Source organism: Chaetodon trifascialis, chromosome 15, assembly GCF_039877785.1.
Source record: "Chaetodon trifascialis isolate fChaTrf1 chromosome 15, fChaTrf1.hap1, whole genome shotgun sequence".
NCBI classification, from domain to species: Eukaryota; Metazoa; Chordata; class Actinopteri; order Chaetodontiformes; family Chaetodontidae; genus Chaetodon; species Chaetodon trifascialis.
In genome coordinates this window covers 9,190,122-9,213,187 of record NC_092070.1, presented here as the reverse complement: position 1 = coordinate 9,213,187, position 23,066 = coordinate 9,190,122, and the positions used below count along the sequence as shown (strand labels likewise).

The 23,066-nt window shown below is 45.0% G+C and overlaps 2 protein-coding genes across 2 annotated transcripts; one reads left to right on the top strand and one right to left on the bottom strand.

The window, feature by feature from the left end:
* Positions 1–3,111: 3,111 nt before the first annotated feature.
* Positions 3,112–8,275, bottom strand: smcr8a (Smith-Magenis syndrome chromosome region, candidate 8a). The gene is made up of 3 exons (XM_070982058.1): positions 7,514–8,275; positions 4,439–6,196; positions 3,112–3,618 (listed from the first exon to the last, which is right to left on the bottom strand). Exons 1-3 carry the CDS (start codon positions 8,113–8,115, stop codon positions 3,159–3,161), a joined length of 2,820 nt encoding a protein of 939 aa, XP_070838159.1. The 5' UTR covers positions 8,116–8,275; the 3' UTR covers positions 3,112–3,158.
* Positions 8,276–9,810: 1,535 nt separating this feature from the next.
* top3a (DNA topoisomerase III alpha) lies at positions 9,811–21,071 on the top strand. Its single transcript, XM_070982183.1, has 19 exons — positions 9,811–10,281; positions 10,802–10,861; positions 10,958–11,031; positions 11,144–11,219; positions 11,354–11,462; positions 11,868–12,011; positions 12,254–12,424; positions 12,542–12,642; positions 13,568–13,642; positions 13,844–13,926; positions 14,307–14,517; positions 14,826–15,011; positions 15,257–15,386; positions 16,086–16,199; positions 16,326–16,491; positions 16,706–16,852; positions 17,059–17,181; positions 19,065–19,840; positions 20,775–21,071. Exons 1-19 carry the CDS (start codon positions 10,072–10,074, stop codon positions 20,936–20,938), a joined length of 3,120 nt encoding a protein of 1,039 aa, XP_070838284.1. The 5' UTR covers positions 9,811–10,071; the 3' UTR covers positions 20,939–21,071.
* Positions 21,072–23,066: the final 1,995 nt, after the last annotated feature.

Here is a 23,066-nt window from a genome sequence, read left to right as displayed (position 1 = left end):
TGATTTAAGATAAATCACTAGAAGGTCAAAGACTTCAACTAACTGCATGAAGTTCAACGTCTCTATTTTCCATTCATGTGTTTGTATTTCTGGTTTGCTCTCGGTGACCTCTGCACAAACTCAGTTCCTCATCGTAACGGTGACATTTTGACAAGAACTGTGAGGTACTATGGAACGAGTCCTCTCAATGGGAAATCGCAGATATTCTTCCATTTGTGGTATTTTCTCATCTGAAGCACAAACAATGCAGATGGCCTTCACTCCTATCTAAACCTTGCTCTGTCACTGTATACCTGTAAAGAAACTGACCTCAGGCCAGCTGATTAAGTATGTATGAGAGCTCTCCTTCTGTGCAGCCCTGGATGATCACAAATAAGCTGCTAGAGAACAAACACTGGCTTAACATTTCAGGCTTATCTCCCATTAATGTCGACAGTTTTTATCATAACAGACTCAAGTGGAAACGCACACTTGTTTCCAGCATGAGTTACACACACACATACACACACACACACACACACACACACACACACACACACACACAGCTGCCCACACACTCAGTCCCTGCAGATGGATGTTATTGTAAAGAGTTAACAGGATTGTTGCAAACATGTTCTCATACCATTAATTTATAGCTGCTTTTTCTTCAGTAGCCACTTTGCCTTCTGCTGCTCCAGCAGGGCAATTAGACGTGTTCACAGATCAACATTTATTATTCATGACACCTCAAACGCTCACACATCCATCATCGCTACAGCAAGTCACACAGACACGAGTCTGCTGGAGTTTCTGTTGTTTGACATTTAATGCTGATCTGCTTTGCATCGGTCTGTTTCTTCCAGTATCTCAGTGAGATTCAGAATAATCTGTTTGCCAGCCATCCACTCACAAAAGAAATTGGTTCAAATAATTTAATGGAATAAATGAATATCAACATTACATGAAGGCATCGAGACATTCACAACGTGCTTTATTAAAATCACTGGCAACATCGTTGTCATACAGGGCTGGAGCAGGACAGCCCCTCCTGATGAGATACAAAAGGTAGACATGATATGGCAACATAAGGACACTGAGTGACGGCATGTTAAGCACACTGTGGTATGGCTTATTCAGATTACATTCACCTTTTTGCATTAGAGAACAATAACTAAAAAAAGAGGAATTAGCAGAGAAATGTTTTATCCAAGCAGTACAAAATAAAAAGACATCATGTGGTAAAAAGTAAAGAATAATTCAGCCCAAATTGCACTAAAATAAAATAACACATAAGGTGGAATTAAAAAATGTGAGGTTGCTGTTAACAGTTAAAATGCATATGCCTTAAAATCAAAATGTGCCTTGTTCATAGCAGGACGGACAGCAGCCATGAGCCCACATTGTTTGACCTTTCACATTGAAACTCTGACCATGCAGTCACAAGTACAGTTACCATCCTAGATACAGAAGTACAGCTCCCATCAAAGACGCCAAAGAATTAAGAACAGTAAAATCTAAAATATTGTCAAAGACGTTTTGACAGCGTGCCGTCTCGCTGGCCGATGCGACAGAGCTTAAAACATAAAGACTTCGTTCTTGTGAAATTCTCCAGCATCCTTTGAAGAGGAAATCTGGCTGTACTCAGCATGATGGTCAAATTTAAATTTTGTCCAAAAGCAATAAATATAAAACCATCAAGTTTTATTCACAGCACAGGATTGTTATAGATATATATATATATATATATAAATAATAGGCAACTGTCCTATCTCAAGTCTCAAGCTTAGCATTGCTTAGAGTTTTGCTTTTGATGGCACAGGAAATCCATTTTCCTCATAATAAAATCTATACAAGCACAACATCACTGTCTCAAACACGTCTCCCCAAACTGTTCAGCGTCAAGTCTGTTCTTCCAAATCTAACAAAACAGAAATATTATCAATACGGTGATTCACCCTGGCACAAGACAGCCTCATGCTAACACCACAACACTCTCACACAACTGTAAGACAACAGTGAAATTCAATACATTTAGGTTAAGTAGCTTTAAAATGCAACTGACTGAGTGAGTAATATCTATGAAAATGCTCGCCGGCGGTTAATATCGACAGGTTTTTGCTGATGCTGGGTGAGTGCGTACGTGATGACGTTATTTCTCTGGACATGCAGTATCACGTGGAGCTCACTGGGTCTGCTTCATACAGCAAATACATTTCCTCATGCATCACAACCTGAAAGCAGCCTCTGGGAATGTTTACTCTCAAAGGTCAATGCTACTCATTTAAAATCCAACATTGTGTCTCTATTCCGAACAAAACGCAGATTCTTCCGATACTGCAGGAATGTGTGTTAAAATTATAAAAGAAAAAGCTCAAAGGGAAACAGAAACATGAAAAGGATCAGCTTCAGAGATGTGTTGGCCCTGGAAGCTGTGTGGTCGTTTTCAAAGAGGCATGTCACAAAACCAGCTGTGACCAGCCTGCACGCTGCTAATAAGGTTTCCTGGACAGATTCAGGGACGCGTCTGTTCTCTGAGAGTTTGTTGCAGTAATCCTGAAAAGCATGTTTACGTATCACAGAGATGATAGCATAGCTGACAAACTGCTCAGTGATTGGTGGGTGTTAACACAGAGCTGTGACTGAGCCTTGTAGCGAGCTGGCTGAGGTCAGACCAGCATTTGGGAGACACAGACAACCATGTTGGTTTGAGTTTTTTTAGAATGAAGTGTGTGTGTGTGTGTGTGTGTGTGTGTGTGTGTGTGTGTGTGTGTGTGTGTGTGTGTGTGTGTGTGTGTGTGTGTGTGTGTGTGTGTGTGTGTGTGTGTGTGTGCGTACGCGCAAGTAACATTTTTTTTCCATGGAAGTGAAAAAACACACAAATGACACAAAGGACAATAAGCAGAGCCGACCTTCGTCTACTCTGTTACGTGTGTTTGTGAGTGTCTACATGCTCTGGACCAAATACACACAAGTACACACTCACTGACATTCACGACTCACTCTGTCTCCTTTTCCCTGCACACAGAGGTAAGACCAGAGAAAAAGACAGCAAGGCAGAGAGAGATTAAATAATAACCAGTTCAGAGTTTGTCCTGAACCTAAAAGACCTTAGGGTCCTTGACAAGGGTCAAGATGATTTCTGCTAAAACATGTGCGTGAATCCTCCTCCACGTGTAACGTTAGATTTTATAAAAAACGCTGGTGGTGTAGTTAAAACTAAAACAAGTTGCTGCTGCACTGCCCCCGGTGGCGGGCTGCAGGTACTGCTGAGTGATGAGCTGGCTGAGGTAGAGCAGTATCAGGCTGTCCTCCTCGCCCAGCCCCAGCTGCTCCTGCAGGAAACAGCGGCGTCGGCCCTCCACAACCTCAGGCCCCTCCGTGGAGCTGACAGGCAGGTGGAGGTGGTGGGTGAAGGTAAACAGGAAGGCCTTGGCTGCCAGGCGACAGAGTGTGCTCTGTAAGTGAAGGAAGTAAGTGGAACCACGGCGGATGTAGGTGCGGTGGTCGGCAATGTTGGCGAGGAGTTGGCCACGATATGGCGGACAGCGCAAGGTCTTCTGGTCGGCATCCAGGATGGAGATGTAGCGACTGTAGCGGGACAGCGAGTAAAGCATGCTGGATCCCACAGGGGACGCTACTCTGTGGGGGACAGACAGATAGACCGAGAGTGAAACTAATATTTTTCCAGGTAGGATTGTCAAGATCACAACTGTTGGATTGACACATTTCAAGTCACCCATACGCACAGTCTGCATGTCCAGTTCTGACTTTATGTTAACATTAACGTTAGCTACATTTGGACCGCAACAGTGCCATTGGAGGACAGTACCAGTACCAGTAAGTAAAAGCAGTCAGTGTCCAACAACTTAATAGTGAATCATAAATGCACAGATCTGCGCAAATGTATTCTACATTTATAAAGAAGGAGTGTAAAAATGAAGAAAATCCACAGTTTCATGTCACAGTGGTGTCACGATTCAGTAAAGTTTAGTGCTTCAGAATTCTCCACACATTTCATTTCTCAGTTATTCCATTAACTAAGCTGTAATGTGTGAGACTCAATTGATGGAGGCTGGCTTGCCTTCAGCATGTAACAATACAGCAATTTAAAAAAAAAAAAAAGTTAAATGTCGCAATACTTCGGGGAATTGACAGCCCACTCTGTCGTAAGCAAGATGAAAGATGAGTAGAAATGAAAAGAAGTTCAAGGACAGCTGTGAGGCTGGAGGTTTAATCCTTGAATAGAGCGTAGTGTGAGTCATCGAGGACTGAGTCACAGTAGAGTAAGGTGTGATGCAAGCTACAAGGCTGATCAGACTTTCATTTTGAAACTTCACATTTTTGAACTTCGTGTAAGCATCATGCTCAGTGTTGTCAGAAATCTGTGTTAGTAACGTCATCTGTCATTATCGTTTGTAGAAGAGTGTCAGTAAAATGCTTAAAATATAAATAAAAATACCTTTGCAATCCAATGAGTTTCCACCTCTGCAGGTCGGTGAGGGTGAAGGGGCAGGACAGCCAGGCTTGAACCCTCTCTCCACACTTGCCAGGACCAGGCACAAAGAGGGCCAGAGCAGCGACCAGTCGGCGGACTCTCCCCTCGTCTGCCCCGAGCACCACCAGCGTTCTGCCGCTCAGCAGACACCACAGAGCTTGCATGGCGAACGGGTACTGTCGCACAAACCTCAAGGCTCCTTGTCCTGCCTTCTTCCTATGACGCAGGGTCACCACCCCCCCGTAGCCAAGAGGTGAGGCAGCCCGATCAGACCCTGTGGAAGCACTCATGGTACAGTCGGACCCATCCTCTGCTGATGTCCGGGACACTGCATCCCCAACAGGCAGCTCCAGACCAGGTGCAGGACCTTCTAAGCAAGGAGAACCCACAGCATACTCGTCCTGGAGCGGAAGGAGGGCCTGGGGCTCCTGGTTGACCACCAAGGTTTGACTGGAACTTTGGCCAAGGCGAGGTGCCATGTCTGGGGCAGAAGCCTCATAGAGGAAACCCTCTTGGGCCATGCAACATGCTGTGTCTATTGGAACCAACAAATCAGACTCCAACTCACAAGCCCCATCAGTTATTCCCTCACACTCATCCTCCCTGCTGGCCTCCAGCTCAGACATGACTTCCAGCAAAGATACAGGTGTCTGGTCACCCTCATCCTCCCCAGCAGTGGTCTCAATCTCTTCACTGCTGCTCTCCCTTTCCAGGTCAGTGTTATGGCCAGGGTCAGGGGTCAGGTCAGAATCAGGATCAGGAGCTTCTGACATTGTATTAGCCAGGTTCTGTCTCTCTGCTTGACCCATCCCACTCTTATCACTGCTGAAGCTTCCTTTGGTTTCCTCCGAGCTCTCCTGGGTCTCCAGAGTCTGGTCTGAGGGGGAGGACTCCAGATGGGCCTCCACAAGTCCAAGGTCACACAACTCTTGAGTACGGCTGGTCTCAGAGGCTGGGTCTAAAAGATGTGGAGGCTCCAGAGCATCTAGCTCTAGAGGTTCTGGTCCTAGCACAATAGGAGGTGGATTTAAGAGTGTATAGTTATCTACAGCATGGTTCACAGCACAGAACGGTCTTAGTGTTCCCCCTTCATCCTCATCATCTTCACCGAGGTCCTCCTCAAACAGGAAGTTGGTAACTCTCTGTTTTTTGCGTAGCGCCCTGTCCAGGCGGCGTGTGTGCAGGTAGCACAGGTCCCCCCGGAAACTCCTCTCCGTCTCCTTCAGGAGCCCCACAGTGGCCTCGTAGAAAGTATCGTCGCACAGCTCTTGCAGGGTCTTCAGGCGCTTGTCGAAACACTTTGGAGACTTAGCTTTGATCAGCTGCGGCGTGTAGGACGGCCTTCGTTTAACGCCCTCGTCCTCCTCCTCCTCTGCTTCTTCTTCTCCTCCTTCATCATCATTCTGACCCTGCCCTTCCTCCCCCTTCTCCCCTTTGTCACTGTAACTGAAGGGGTTGGCAAGCTTGCCGTATTTTTCTAACAGCTCTTCACACTCGCGCAAACACTCTGTGATACACTTCTGGCAGGTGGCAGCATGAGGATCTCGGCGGGGACGGTGATGGTAGGAGCTGATCTGTCTCAGCAGGTCTCTGTGTTCATAGATGCTCTTTTCCACGTTTGCGAGCTCGTTGGCCTTTTCCACAGCATGAGCGGAATACATGCACTGAGGCCCTGCCTCTCTCTGCAGGCCCTCCTCCCTCTGCAGCACAGAGTGCGTGTACCTGAGGCAGACACAACAGAGTTACTGATTGGAATACAGTTTGACGAAATCCTTCAAGAGGAGCACCAACGTAACTGAGAAACCACTACACAAGAAACACTGAAAACCTGCAGCAAGGGACTGCAAAATTAGGTTTGGGGTTCATTAGCCAGTCTTCCTAGCCATGCTAGGGGTGGTAATGTCGGTCAGTTGGGTGGGTGCCTCACCACTTTGGCCAAGGCTGAAATATCCCAACAACCTCTGGGTGGATTACCATAAACTGAAACATAAAATAAAATACCTGCAAAACTAATAACACTGCCATCAGCCTCAGCTGTACTCTTCATTCAGTGCTAATTAGCAAATGTTAGCACGCTAACTCACTAAACTTAGATGGTGAACGTGGTTAAACAACACACCTTCTATTCATCACCATGCGAGCACTGTCATTGAGAGCATGTTGGCATTTAGTTCAAAGCACTTTGTCCAGAATCACAGAGCCGTTAGCGTGGCTGCATTGGTCTCATACAACTGGATGTTTCTGGGCAAAATATCCTAATTCAATACACTCGAAGATCAAACAAATCTCTGATCGGTTAATTATTAGTCTCTTACATGTTTTTGTAATTTGAGGATGCACCCCCCCCCCCCAAAAAAAAACAAAAAAAACCAAAAAAAAACACTGAACAAAAGCTTGGACACATTTCTGAAAGACAAATAAATACTGTTACTCACAGATGGATTACAAAGTGAACAACTTCCACTGGGGCTCAGAAGTTTTATGTTTCTGCATGTCCATTGCTTTTGGTAATTTGATTAACTGTAATCAAACAATACTTAAGTTTCAGAGGAGAGAGTTCCTGAAACTGCACTGTTATTCTATTTTATGTCACAGACTGGTAGACAGACACTTCTACTTTTTAAAGCTTCACCATTTTGGTGTACAATGTGCTCACATGGTGCATATCCCCAGTTAAAACTGTGTTTAATCAAATTACTGCCAATGAACTGACATACAAAACCCTCTAGTATGGTGGTATTATTCCTGTATGGAGCCCTGACTGGTCTCTGGGTATTTAATCAAGTTACCATGTATTGTCTTCTGTTTGCACTGAGGCAACTGGTGCAAGGACAATGCACAGAGGGCAGTCGGTATGAGGTAGGGACGGGGATGAGGGGTCTATAAGGGGCCAAGCTAATTGTTGCCCCTAACTGAATAATCTGGCCATTTTCTATTCACCAAAACGATTCAACATAAGAATTGAGAGGATTCATATTAAAATATCAGATTTAGATTGGAGAAGTCCCTTTGAACACTGTGTAGGAAGGATGTTCTTACTCTAGGTCCCGGAGCTTCCTCTGGAGTTCCTTGGCAAACGCTCTCCTGTTCCCGGCTTTCAGACACTCAGAGGCCTGTGAGAAGCGGAGGGACAGCTCCTGGAACTGCAGCATTATTTTCCTCTCATCTGCTGAAACGTAAGCCATACAGAACGGCCTTACGAAGCCCCTCGCCTCCAGGTCATAAAGCGTAAGGTGATGGACGTAGGCGAACGCCCCCTCCTTTGAGTCACCCAGCACCACCCTCGAGTCCTCCACAAAGCTGAGCCTTGGGTAGCCAGTGCCAGGTGGATGGCCCACAAAGGAGGCCTGGTAGTCCACTGACATGATGCGCAGGGAGAAGTAGTTGAGATCGAAGGTGCCACAGACTTTAGGGTCATCAGGGATGGTGAGGAGAGGCTGAGGGCCCACCTGCTCAGAGAACTCAGAGATGAGGATGAAGTCTTTGGTGAACTTGGCATAGGAGGTTTTGGCCCAGGGGTTGGAGTCAGCCAGCGGATGGAGGGGGACAGAGAACTCCTCCGGTACAGCCCAGGGGTCGGGATTTGTCTCCCCATACTCATCCTCTTTAGTGAAAGCCACCAGGTCAGGTGAGCCTATCATCGTGGTGTTGTCGAGCAAGGCATGAGAAACACAACACACAATCCACAGTCATAAAGCAGCTGTCAGAGCGCAGCGGTGGAGGGCAGCCACATAGAGTGCGGTCAGATCGTCCATTCTGCTGCACATTTGTGGGTGAGGTTAAAAGAGCTGTAGATTCAAGGGACACGAGATGGAAACTGTCCACCACAAATTTTTTTTTTTAAAAATCCAGCTGATTATGTAATATAAAAAAAGAGGGTCCCAGTGCAGAATGGGCCCAGAATTCAGCTGCACCCCTACAGGAGCCAGTCCACAGAACCAGAGGCCGGATATGTGTCAGATAAAATAGAAAGAAATCAATCAGAAATCAGAGCATCTGTTAACAAAAGCAATTATCCCAACAGAATCCGGGCAGGCTGACCATTCATGCTGTGCATTGAAAAAAAATGTGGAGCGGCATCAGAGCAGCGCCTCTCTGCTTCTCCTCAGCCCGCCTTCACGCGTCCTGTCCATCACGTTTTTGTAGTTCGGGCTGAACTGCGGGCCGCCGGTGCGACAGACGCTACGTTAAGTGACAGAACCGCTATGTGTAATTTTCACATCCAGACACGGACGCCATGTTTACCCAGCTGGTTGTAGTCTTGTCACGTGACCAATCCGCCTGCCCATCTGGAGAAATTCCACCCTGAAACGGAAATTTAACATATTCTGTCGATGACCGATAGTGCTTTTGATTCATGATCCTTTAAAGTTACTCACTCATTTATTGTTAGTTTCCCAGTTACGGAGGACATTTGTTTATAATTGAAGCAGGGCCGCAGCCACGATTTTAGATATAATGAGGTCATGATTCAGTCCCACAGACAGCTAAACAGCTTTCATTATTTGATTTTACACATAATATGTATTTGGGTGGCTGTGAAGTTGTATTTGCTACAAGTTTTACTTCGATGAAGCATTTGCAAGACGTCCTTGGAATCAACAACATTCACAAACTCCAAAATGTCCAGCTACAGGACCTGTCTCCCAGCATTGTCTCTATTTTACCTACTTATTTTGCATTAAATGTTATGTCTTCCTACAAAATTAGGAGAAAATCATGGACTTGTAAAATAAAACGTGACAAATTTATTTCTGTGCATGAAGGACTTTCTGAGCCCTCTGTCGTTTGGTGGAGTTATATTAGATAATAAAGTAATATTATTTCTTTATCCAGTTTTTTTAAATTTAAATTCAGTCCAAACATACTATGCCTAAAAATGCAACCAAAATGGTTTTTTAATCGAACAATATTGCTAAAACCCCAAATCCCCCCCCCCCCCCAAAAAAAACAAAAAAAAAAAACAAAAAAAAAAAACAAAAAAAACAGGACATGAGATCTCAGCGTCCTCAGTGCTGTCCTCGGTTTGCAGATGTTGAACTGGCAAAATACAAATTCTGAATTTGGGTGGATTTCCTGTTTAACGTTGATATAACAATTATTTACCTGATCGTTGTTACAATGAAGAATGTATTGTTATTAATAATACGGCATGTGCTACGCGTGTGGACAATAGTCAATACACTTATTGTACTGTTATTATAAACTTGTTTTATTTGGACGTTTCTGTAGTTCCAGGTTTTTACGACAGTGCTACGACCTTGATTACGGCAGTATCTGACAGGCGAGCGGGCAATTTGTAAACACAGCTAACAGTACCAGTGTTTAGAGGACGATGTCGGTCCTCAGTTAAGTTTTAGATCAGCAGTTTTAATGGGATCACCGTTATTTTTCAGGATTTTAAGCATTTCATTTATCAGGAGTGCAGGCAGTCGACCGGTGACCACTTTTTGGCTCTTTGTTAAAGTTTTGGGAAGCGGATACCATGGTTTTAGCTAGCTAACGTTACGTCAGCTAACATGCTACCACAGTGTGGAGACACCAGCAGTGGGGCTGTCCGGAGGAGAACCGGCCGCTTCATGTGAGAGCGTCCAGGTATGCTAGTGTACCTACTCGGGAGAGCTTTGCTTCGATCGGGACTGCAGCGCCTCGGGATCCAACGCAGGTGTTTCTGTGTGGCAGACACACCGCAGCAAGGAGACATGATCCGCAACCGGGCTCATATCAAGCGGGTCCTCTGCGTAGCCGAGAAGAACGATGCTGCCAAAGGCATCTCAGAGATCATGTCCAGCGGCAGGTCCAGGAGGGTCAGTCATGTCTCACCAACACTACTAAGCCCCCCGTCACATGTTAGTCAGCATAGTGCTGTAACGACTAATCAATGGACAGAGAATGTATCTCAGTTTTGGTAATCCATCAGTCCTCTTTCAAACAAAAATGCCAAATATTTGCTGTTTCCAGTTTTAAAATGTGAGATATTTGCTGCCTGTTTCTTTCCTGTTTTTATAAAATAAACCAAATATCTATGGTTTTTAAACTGGGACTCTGGGAACTGGATGGGGACTTGAATGTTGATTGACAGCTCAGTTCGTCTCCTCATGGTGCCTGAATCTTTCCACTTTGTGGCCCTCAAGATCACCTTTACAAATCATTAATTATTCAACATCCAGTTAGGCACAGAGTTTGAGCTGAACATAAGTACAACATACATCAGGAAGTCTGAAAGAGAAACTGGCTCCCCCAAACACCCAGTAGAAATGGGTGTACAGATCAGACGTTTCATAATCCTAGTTCTGACACCGACTGTCTTCTTTTTTTCCTTTTTAGAGGGAAGGGATGTCAAAGTTTAATAAAATCTATGAGTATGAATATCATCTCTTTGGTCAGGTAAGTGAATCCACTGACTTCCTTAGACATGCACACATACAACTGTGAGTCTGAGTCTGACTTTTCTGGTTTCATTGTGTCTCCATCGCGCTCCAGAATGTCACAGTAACAATGACGTCAGTGTCCGGCCATTTACTGGGTCTGGAGTTTAAAGCACCGTTCCAGAAATGGTAAGTTAACACAGGATTTGCTTTTTCTTTTCTTCTTTTTTTTGGTATATTCAGCATCACACAGTATTGTGACCACTGCTAGTGATAGTATTTGTACCTTTTCTCTCCAAAGGCACAGTTGCAATCCTGTGCTCTTATTTGATGCTGAGGTGGAGAAGTATTGTCCAGATAACATGACACAAATCAAGGTATGATTATTACCTGTCCTATGGATATATGGATAATAGAAGTGGGCTGCAGGTTTTTATTGCTCCCTCACTCTCCATCTAACCCTTCTCCTTTCCTTTCTCTTTGTTTTCTGCATTACTCTCTGTCTCTCTAGCGGACACTCGAGAAGGAGGTGAGGCAGTGTCAGGCCTTAGTCATCTGGACTGATTGTGACAGAGAGGGAGAAAACATTGGCTTTGAGATCATAGATGTCTGCAAAGCAGGTATGATAGTAAAATGTGAAAGTTGTTTAAGAAATCCTTGGACATGTTGGGAAGTATGCTGATTGCAGAGTGAGATGAGAGGCTTGATACCACTGCAGAGCAAAGATGAAGCTGGAGCCAGAGTACGGCTAGTCTGATTTAGCACAAAGACCAGAAGCAGCTGGAAACGGCTTGCCTGGCTCTGTCCGTAAGTTTCCAAGACTGAAGAGTTGTAGTTTTACCAGGAATATGTTCCAGACCTGTTATTCTACTGTACAGACGAATGGTATTAATCTTCTCATCCCAAAATGTCTAACTGTTCCTTTAACAATGTACATCCTCATATGTAGAATGTAGAATCAGCAATGTTTCTGTGTCCTGCTAATAGCGTGTATGTATATTTCTTTTTCATGTATGGTTTTTTAGTGAAGCCCAATTTACAAGTCTTCCGAGCAAAGTTTTCTGAGATCACCCCCAACTCCATTCGGAGAGCTTGTGAGACTCTAACGGAGCCAGATGCTAACGTCAGCGATGCTGTCGATGTCCGTCAGGAGCTGGACCTGCGGATAGGTACGGTCTTAGTCTGCTGAATAACACATGGGGACACTCTAATGCAGGTTAAAAAGATTCTTTTAGGTTTATGGCATCGTGGTTCATGTGGCATAATCACAGTTTAAAGGTGACGACCTTGGTTGGACTTTACCCAAGATGCAACACCAGTGGTTTTGTTTACCAGAACACATGCAGCATAAAATGGAAAACCCTGTCAGATAACATGATCCCATCCTCTCTCCTGTGCTCTTCTTCATCAGGTGCCTCCTTCACTCGATTCCAGACACTTCGCCTGCAGAAGATCTTTCCAGAGTCTCTGGCCAATCAGCTGATCTCATACGGCAGCTGTCAGTTTCCAACTCTGGGCTTTGTGGTGGAGCGCTTCAAAGCCATCCAGGCTTTCATACCCGAGACTTTCTACAAGATCAAAGGCACAAACTCGTTTATACACAGACCCAAAGATCCAGTAGAGATGCAAGTATTCAGGTCTTAAACTGACTCTCACTCCTCTTCATTCCTTCTGTTGTCTGTGTCTGTGTTTGTCTCAGTGCTGCACGAGGTGGAGGAGGACACCGTCGAGTTCAGTTGGAAAAGAAACCGTCTCTTCAACCACACAGCTTGCCTGGTGCTCTACCAGATCTGCATGGAGGTATGTTCCTGTTTGTGTGTCTGTGTTTTACGCCGAGAGCATTAATGTGTTTAAATGTGCATCTATGCTGTGTCACATGCTCCCTTTGAGCATTATGATGAATTAAAGCAGGCTGAGAAATCTCTTTAGATCCTCTAATGTAATAGAGTTTTGCACATGCATGTCTAAGATGCCTGCACTAGGAGGCTTTGTGGGTCAGCTGATGTTGCTCCTCAGAACATGTAATGTGTTTCTCACTTATATGAAAGATACCAGTAAATTCAGAGAGAGAGAGCAGGAGAGCCTGTCAGTCAGCAAATAACACTTTTTACATCGTTTATCCTCATTTCCATTAACATGTGAGGCTGATGAGCGTCGGGAATAGGAGTTACGTAATAACCTGAAACATTTAGTCTAATAAATGATTTCTAGTGTTAAAATATATCTATTACTCTACATATTCTCATAGTCTGGTTTGTTAAGTAATGATTTCACATTCAGATTATCAAGAAATGCAAATGTAGAAATGTAAATAATGAATAAATGATAAATAATATAAACACACTCTGCTGGTAGAAATGGTTCCCATGTCTCTGAGCAGGACACAGTGTAAATACAGAATGCATGATGTTATTCATGTTCAGGTGTTTGTTAAAAAGGTAACAGGTTACACAGGAGATATTACTGCTGCTCTGGCACTGACAGCTCTGTGTCTTTATGAGTATTAGTATTAGGACTAAAACACAAGAGCGGGACACATGAGACTTGGGTTGTTCCCTTTTCTGTGTGGCACATGTCCACACATGTAACCTCTCCTCCGCCTGCAGCTGTTACCTCAGAAGGACACCGCAGTCCATCTGAATGTGTTGCAGTCTGCCCGAGTAAAACAGGCTAAAAGCCACATGCAGAAAGGTACACAAGAGAATATCCTTTCATTCATTTCCAGGATCCCATAGCAACAATCACCTCAGTAACCAGCAAACCCAAGAGCAAGTGGAGACCGCTGCCTTTGGACACTGTGGTAAGAATATAAAGTTAAACAGCCACACAAGCTGCATCTTAAAACACACCTGTTAATGGTAGAAAATGTGCATAATTGTTTCCTCAGCACGACAGAAAAAACTGTATTTTGTCCACTTCAGTGTCCTCAGGGTCCTTGTATTGAAACCCCTCCCTGCTTTGTCCCACTCTGAACAGTCCTCTCCCTTAATCTGACCAACAGGAACTGGAGAAACTGGCATCTCGCAAGCTAAAAATAAGTGCCAAGGAGACCATGAAAACTGCAGAAAAACTCTATACCCAAGGGTGAGTGCATGTTAGATAATGTGCATGCATATTGTCTTCGGCTGAACATGTGCTCGATGTCCTGATCAGTTTTTCCTCCCACAGTGTTTTTGAGATTTCATTTGAACTCAGATAGCTGGCTTGAAGCTGCTTTATTAGAGGCTTTGTGGTGTCAGTAAAACGGTCAAAGGTAGTTTTCCTTTACCAGCTTGTTTTGCCACCTCAAAGTCGAGCCTATTTTTGTACATGAAAAGACGCCATCTGGCAGGGTGGTGTGTTTCAGCCGTTTAATAAATGAGTTTACCAGCAGTGTCACATTCGCAAAGCTTTCCCTCTTTGTTTGTCCGTGTTCAGATCACATGTGGCTGCGTGTCTTTGTTTATTTCTTTTTTTCTGCTCAGGTATATCAGCTACCCCCGCACAGAGACCAACATTTTCCCTCCTAATCTGGCGCTCGGCCCCCTGGTGGAGCAGCAGACGCAGAGCCCGTTGTGGGGGACGTTCGCCCAGCGGGTCCTCGACCAGCCCGGGGGTCCCAATCCACGGCAGGGCAAGAAATCTGACCAAGCCCACCCGCCCATACACCCCACTAAGTACAGCAATACACTGCAGGTAGGTCAGCAACAACCGGAGCTCAGTTTGTGCCAGTGTGTCTTTTCTTTCCCGCCATAATATGAATGTTGGCTTAAAGGTTTCACAGATCACCTACAATGTATTCATGCATGATAATAAGCATTGATCAGGGCAAACCATGAAAAGTTAGCACCCATGTCTTTTTGAATTTATGGGCATTTTCTCAACACACACAAACATACAAACACTTGAACAGCTGATCATGTTCTACACACACATCACACACACGTGGATTTGGAAACAAACAGACATGTGAAATAATGCTATTCTGTTTCTTCTGTTTGCAGGGCAATGAAGGACGTCTGTACGAGTTCATTGTCCGGCACTTCCTGGCTTGCGTGTCCCAGGATGCTTTGGGGCAGGAGACTGTCGTGGACATAGACATTGCCCAGGAGAATTTCTCCACCTCGGGACTCATGATCATTGCAAGGAACTACCTGGACGTTTACCCGTATGACAGGTGGAGCGCAAAGGTGTGATGTCTGTGTTAAGACTGATGACAGACTGAACTCGCTGTACTGATGTTTTTATTGATTTGACAACATTTACTGGAAATTATTGTACTGTAAAAAATGAATCGCTAGTCTCATCTAAAGCTTTTAAAGTGGCTAACTTGCTTAAGTACGTTGCTGTTATAGTTGTGTTTGGCTCCAGTTGCCTGCTGCTTCTCACTGCTTGTGTGGAATGCATGGTAGTAAACCTGTTTTGTGTGTGTCAGCTGATTCCAGTGTATGAGCAAGGCTCTCAGTTCCAGCCCTCCGCTATCGAGATGGTGGACGGACAGACGAGTCCTCCGCAGCTGCTCACTGAAGCCGACCTCATATCGCTGATGGAGAAGCACGGCATCGGTACAACGCATACACACACACACATCACACACAGAGAGAAACAAAGAATGTGTCTGTAATCTATGAACACTGATGAGGTCTTAATTTGTGTATGTCCAAAATAGTCAATAGACTCCCGTTCCCTTTGTCAGATTTGCTTGAAACTTAGTACCAAATTGGCTGTCGCAGAAGTTACAATATAACCGAGAACTATACCATAATCAATAACCATAACTGATCTTACAGTGGGCTGCACAGTGGCACAGCAGGTAGGGCGCGTGCCTCACAGCAACAAGGTCGCCGGTTCGATTCCCAGGTCGACCTTTCTGTGTGAAGTTCTTCACGTGCATGCGTGGGTTCTCTCCGGGTGCTCCAGCTTCCTCCCACAGACCAAAAACATGCTCATTAGGTTAATTGGTGACTCTAAATTGCCCCTAGGTGTGAGTGTGAGCGTGAATGGTTGTTTGTGTATATATGTTGCCCTGCGATCGGCTGGCGACCCGCCCGTCAACAGCTCCAGCCCCCCCACGACCCCGAAAGGGATAAGCGGCATAGAAAATGGAAGGATGGATGATTTTACAGTCCCATCTTCAGTAAAAGCGCACAAAAGCAAACTTAGCAGCGACTTTGTAACCCGTTTGTCAAGTCAACATAGAATTGCTGTGTGTTCAGGATTAACTATTAGACGTGTCTGAACTGTATGAACTGTGTATGTTACAGGCACAGATGCAACCCACGCAGAGCACATCGAGACTATAAAGAGTCGCATGTATGTGGGCCTGACAGCTGATCAGAGGTTTCTCCCTGGAGAGCTTGGCATGGGACTGGTGGAGGGTCTGTACTCACACATTGCAAATCACATTACACGGTATATTATAAGATATATATATGGTGATTATATTGTCCCTGTCACTGAGGCATGTTGCTGTCAGCCATACAAAGGTGTGTGTGTTTGTTTAGGTTACAACTCCATGGGCTACGAGATGTCCAAACCAAACCTGCGTGCTGAGTTGGAGGCCGACCTCAAGCTCGTGTCAGAGGGCAGGAAGGACAAACGGAGCGTGCTGCAGCACCACATCCAGAAATACAAGACTGTCTTCATCGAGTCTGCCAGGAAGGCAAAGAAGTTAGTTTCATTCACCTTGTACTAATTTTATGTATTTCTGATGAGGCATGAACAAGCCTGAAGAGCTTGAGCTGAACAAGATGCCCTAATTTGGATCCAAGTGAGCAGAATGGTGTCATGTTTACAATGAGGTGTTAGTTACACCTGTCAGCCGCTGCAGGCTGCAGGCTGCAGACTGGTCACCCAGAGAAGTCATTTCCTGTTGTTCCCTCAGATTAGACGAAGCCCTGTCTCCATATCTGGGTGCCGCTCAGCAGATCGCTGAAGTAGAGCAGCAGGACATGGAGATCCCGCTGCCGGTCAGGAAGTGCCCTCACTGTGGTCGGGACATGGTGCTGAAGAAGAAGAGGGAGGGGAACGGGTGAGACGAAACAAGCAAATAGGCTTAAACCTGTATTATCACAAAAAAAGATGCTGTCCGTCTTTCTACACTTCAAAACTTAATTCTGCATGTCTTATATGCTTAAGTCCTCTTGGTGACATCAGTTCATACGGTCTTACTCTTAGATATCCATATTTGCTAAATGTAACAACACAGCTCCATCTGTCTCCCCCGTCGCCTTTCAGTAAGTACCTGTCCTGCACGGGATACCCAGCCTGTAAGACAGCAGTGTGGTTCCCCGATGTGGTTCTGGAGGTCAACAGAGATGACAGCATTTGTCCCACCTGTCAGCCGCATCCTGTTCACATGCAAGTATTTAATTTATACTAGACCATATTTCATTTAATGTCACAGAGCTGCATGCTTTACATCAAACACAGGAAGCCCTTTCAGTTGTTTACGATCGACCCATCAGGCACAGTTGTACTTGGAGGTTAGTGCTAATTACCAAGTGTTAGCATGCTAGCATGCTTAGCTAGGATGGTGAACATGGTAGACACTATTCCTGTTTATTATGAACATGTTAGCATGCAGACATTAGCATTTAGCTCAAAGCATCACCGGGCTGACATCCAGCCTCACAGAGCTGCGAGCATTGCTGTAGACTCTTAGTGTATTTTATCTTTCTCTTGTGAGTCCTCCAACGTCATGTTGTCATTCGTTTTAATCTGGGTGTAAAAGCTTAACTGGGAAAGGAGGCTGCAAATTGGCTTAGCTGGACCCATATATACAGTACATAACATCCGCTGCATTGCTTGCCTGTATGAGACAGCGTTCATCTGCATGGTCGCTGTCAAATAAGCAAATAAATAACATGACAAAGTGAAAGATCAGTAGTTCAGAACCACAGCTGACAATCTGTTTGTCACATAGCCTCTTGAGAAAGAAGCAGAGACCGAATTACATTATACAAATCCAACCAGGACATTTAAATATTATGCTCCTAAAGAGTTGACCATCACTGATTCACCCAACAAAGGCTTCTTTTTTTCACTTCCTGGCTATCATATTAACCAGATAGAGAAGTCATTCAGACTGCATGGTCGTTTTACTGTGCACTAAGTTATAAATACTTTGCGTGAGAGATTCTTCAGTCCTTTGAGCCACATTATTTCCTCTCTGCATGATTCAGAACCAACGTAAAACACGTATTTAACTTTTAAAACATGTTCTTGTCCATGGTAACTGCAACACCCAGTTCATGTATTTTGCCATGAGCACATGTCTTACATGTTCATGTAGCTGCTCTGTGCTGTGCAAATGCAACAGCAAGCACAGATGAAGCTCTCAGTGGGCTCAGCAGTGAGAGAAACTTTTCCAAATTCTTGTTTACACAAGTGGGCGTTAACCCCTTGAGCACGTGCCTCAGTTCAGTCCAAATATAGGGCATGCTCGCTAGCATCGAGCCAAAGTGCTCCACACCAGCATCTGTTACCATAGCAACCAATCTGGTAGAGAGCTCAAAGTTGAACTTCAGCACTTACTCTAAAACAGCATCACTGTTTTTTAATCAGATCTCACCCAGCAGTTTGAGCTTGTTGGATAACTTCAGATGCCGTTAACAGCAGATGCACTGTATTATTATTAAAGTAGCTTCCTTCAACCACTGTTTGACACGGTGTTTACTGACAGCACTGAGGGTGTGAAATGATGAGGGTTTTTTTTAGCTCATGCATTTCTCTACACAGAGTTCACTTTTTCAAAACTCTTTTCCCAGCCAGCACATCTGCAGTCGATGTGGACTAACCTGTGGATGACTTTCTTTGCTTTGACACATAACGGATTTGAAAAGCTCGTGAATTATGTTCTCACTCAAACTCGACCACCAGAAACTCAGGGCATTTAAGTTCCGCTTGTCACTGATTTACATAATAGACAGAACACACAGAATTGCTTGTAATTAGACTGCAATTAGCTGGTACATCATGTACTGTCAGACAACACATGCGAGTATATGTAGCATACTGAATGTGATTTTTATGACAACCCAGCATCAGATAGTAATATTTGAACTTGATTTCTTCTCTGGCTTTCTTATCAACAAACAGTCACAGCCCTGTAGTAACTGGTGGATTCGGACCCAGCACAGCATGGTTCATTTCTTTTTTTTACTGCTGTTGGTTCAGCTCCATCACGCATACTGAGGCTGACTTCTCTAACATTTGTCTCCCGTGTGTCCTTCATTCTTCAGGTTGAAGTTCAAGTTCCGCAGGGGCAGCATCCCTCCCATGATGCCTTTGGAGTTTGTTGGCTGCATTGGTGGATGTGACGAGACGCTCAGAGAGGTGCTGGACCTGAAATACCTCCGAGTGGGGGGAGTGGGAGGGGGAGGAGGTGGAGGTGGGGGAGGGGGAGGGGGAGGGGAAGGAAGAGGAGATGGGGGAGGAAGAGGAGACGACCGTCACCCACCAGCTCCAAGGCCAAAGCCACCCAGAGCCCCAGGTTCAAATCCTCGACCTTCCCTTCCTCCTGTCCCCTCGTGGTCCCAGCAGCCACGACCTCCACCAGGTGGAGGGGGAGGCGGCGGTGTAGACGGCAGCAGTGATGTCATTGTGTGTAACTGTGGTCAGGATGCACTCCTCCTGACCGTGCGCAAGGATGGTCCCAACCAAGGTCGCCAGTTCTACAAGTGCAACACCGGGAGCTGCAACTTCTTTCTGTGGGCAGATCAGCCAAGTCAGCAGGGGGCGCTGCAGAGTGGAGGGCCTCCGGCGCAGGCACCGCAGACCCCCTGGCCTCCGAGGCCCTCTGTGGGGTTCAGGAACACCCCCGGAGGAGGCAGAGGGCAGGGTGGGGGTCCAGGAGGAAATGGGGGACAGGTAATGTGTAACTGTAATGAGGCGGCGGTGACGCGCACGGTGCAGAAGGACGGTCCAAACAAAGGCCGCATGTTCCACACCTGCGGGAAACCGAGAGAGCAGCAGTGTGGCTTCTTCCAGTGGGCTGATGAGAACGCACCTCCACCAGGCAAGGCACACACACACACACACACACACACTCACACTCACACACACTCACTCATCAAACCTTAACACTGCTTTTACCCTGAGGTCTGAAATGAATATCCATTGAATGAGACATTTTTCAGTCAACGTTAGCTTTTGAGGACGTGGCTCTGGACTCTTATTCATATTAAATTAGATGTTTTTTTTAAATTTCTTGAAACAGATAGCAGCCAGGTCGACTTAAGAAGGGTTACTCATTCTGACTGTATTAAAAATACATCACTGAAACACCTTTGTTGCATAAAGGACTACAGTGGCCTTGCACATCTCAAAGTTAGAGTTTCACCACTGTAACTCTCTCCTGGATTTAATTTGGACCAATAAGGAGACTTTAAGAAATTCCATCTTCATTTGCTTTTGCTTTTGGTCTGCAGTACATCTCCGGTACTTACTCACCGATCACTTACCGATCACTCTCTCTGAAATTTCCCTTGCATCACAAGCAGACCCTGTTTCACATTAGAAGGAAATGCACCAATAAATACATTCACGTAAACAACACAGTACAGTCATTTTCAGTGCATTTCATCTGACTCATTTGACTGATGTGCTGTCAAATCATTTGTACCGTGAGCCTGCAGTCAGCTAATGCTACCTGTATGCTTTCTAAAACACACCATGTTTACTAAGAATATCTTAATATAAGCATGCAAAGCCATAGATGTACATCCAGATCAAGCACCAGAGAAAGAGATCCTTCTCACCTGCATCTGCACTTAATGATAAAGAAAAGCTGTCACGACTCACAAACACTCCCACTGAGACCTTGAGGCATCCACTTACCGGGCTGACATGGTGCCGTCAGTCTCAGCGCAGACGCAGAAACCTTTGGTGCTTTTTATCCGGTGGCCTCTAACCGCCTCACGTTGTGTGTGACCTCTGTTGCCCTGTGTCAGGTGCCTTTGGTGGTGGATTGAATGGAGGTGGAGACGGAGGAAGGAAGGGAAGGAAGATAATGGGAGACGCCAAAATGAACAGAGCTCCGGCTGCAAAGAAACCTCGTAGCTGCGGCATCTGCCACATGGCAGGACACACCCGGGTCACCTGTCCCCAGCGGTGACGGCTCCTTAAAGACACTATGTGGGGTTATCGAAGTATATGACTCCAGAGTGTGGAGTCAGATTAGATTTTTCAAGTGTGCAACAACTCTGATTGTAAGTACCTCCTCACAGGGGGTGGATGTCTCCTTCCGGTTCATACGAATGTAACCAAGACCCAAAATTACTTTTCAGTTCCAAGTGGGCTGAAATAGCTTTGAGCATGTACGTCAAGGCTCCAAACATCAGAAATTGTTTCCCAGTTGCAGTTGAGCAGCGAATTGGGAATTCTGTTGTGAAAAAGAGGAATTTCAAAGACATTCTGTGTCTAGAAACTAGACCTTTTCTTCCTGTTTTCATCCCGCTCTAATGCCTTTCGCTGTATCCACAGTCCTGACAACTTGACTGAGATCAGCTGGAAGAGGCAGATTCAGACACAGAAGCTGGCTTTAATGAATAAATGGGAATTTTAAAGAAAACGCCTGTGCACACAGTTTATTCATAATCTGTGGTGTAATTATTCCTAATGATATTGACACCTTTGTGTTGTCGTCCTTCTGTCATCACTAGGTGTCTTTAGCTGTAGCCTCGTGTTTTACATCTGTTGATTAGTCAAAGCACTTGGGAGAAATTGAAACTATGTTACTACATTGTAAATGTAATGAGTGTAAAAAAAGCCAACAGGCTGGCTCCTCTCCAGGTGTCTGAGGAATGACCAGTACCAAAGATTTCTATTTTAATATTGCTGAATTCTAATAAACAGAAACGTACCTCAAGCTTCCTTGTTTATTTATGTGTGTGCAGCCATGACAAAGGCTGATGTTGTGAATCTTGGTTTTGGTTTTGGTTTTATCTGGACTCTTTTGTATTTTCCTCTTTGTTCCTTTGGTTTTTGGTTTTTGTTTCTATTTTAAGTCTTCAACTTTCAGCCAGCTGAGCTGAAAACTCTTTCTTGCTACTGCACATAATGAGCAAATATAAAACCTTTACCCTTAATGCATTTTGCTAAGCATATTCAGTTTCAGATCACACCTCTTAGCATTATTGATTATATAGTTTGGTTTGTGCAAAATGGAGAAAAAAGTGCTTATGTGATCACATTTTCTGACCTGACAGTGGTGGAGGTCCCTGGATCCTTTTATTCTTTTAAAGTAAAAGTAGCAATATCACACTGTATAAATACTTCATTACAAGCCAGAGTCCTGCAATGAAAACACTGGTAGTGATATCAAAAGTGAAAGTGAATGCTGTAGTGCAGAGTGTTATTATCACTGGCACAGTCATGCAAGAGGCATTTTACTGCACTAGTTGGTGCAAACATATGATAATCAGATGTTTTGTATGTAAACTTGAAATCTGTAAGTACAGCTGCCAGATAAATGTAGTGTAGTAGAAAGTACAATAGTTCCCTCTGAGATGCAGTGAGGCATAAATGGGAATACTGGAGTACTTTTCCACTGGCCCTGGGTTCCTCCTGCAGACATGCACATAGGTCGGTTGCACAAAAATGGATCGAGCGATCACACATGCAATCAGATAGGGAGCCTCCTCTCAGACAAAGTTTGCAGCTTTGTGTTTCTGCTGGATTTGATGGGTTTTATTTTTCCAGAAGTGCTGCTTGTAACTCTGGATCCGGCGAACCAGATGAAGTGAAGCGCCCTGGGGAGAAAAGGCAGGGACAAAGGGGAAATGCAGCAGAAACGCGTGGATTCCCGGCATGAGGCTTTAAGTTACCCTACTGTTTTTTTCTTCTTCTTCTTCTTCTGTGTTGATATTCCAGAGAAGTAGCGGTGATTTTTACCGTCACGTTTGGTGACTCATCCGTGAGTCATTACATGTGGGTGGGAGTGAGCGCTGTGATCCGTCCCTGCCGTGTTGTTTTCGCTCCATCCTCGGCTCTCAGCTCCGCTCCACTAGTATCCGGGCAGATAACGAGCCACGTGATTGCCGTGTTTCTTTTCTGAATTGCAGCAGATCGCCTCCTCCTTACGGGAAAAGCGATCTTTTCATTCCCTATTACATTTGAGGCTGATACGGTAAAGCTGGTCCCTGTAGTGTTACTATACCGTAAAGGTCAAAAACGCTATAATGCATGAGATCACCGCAGAAATGACCGGAGCTATAAGACCATCATGCTGTAGATCACTCCTG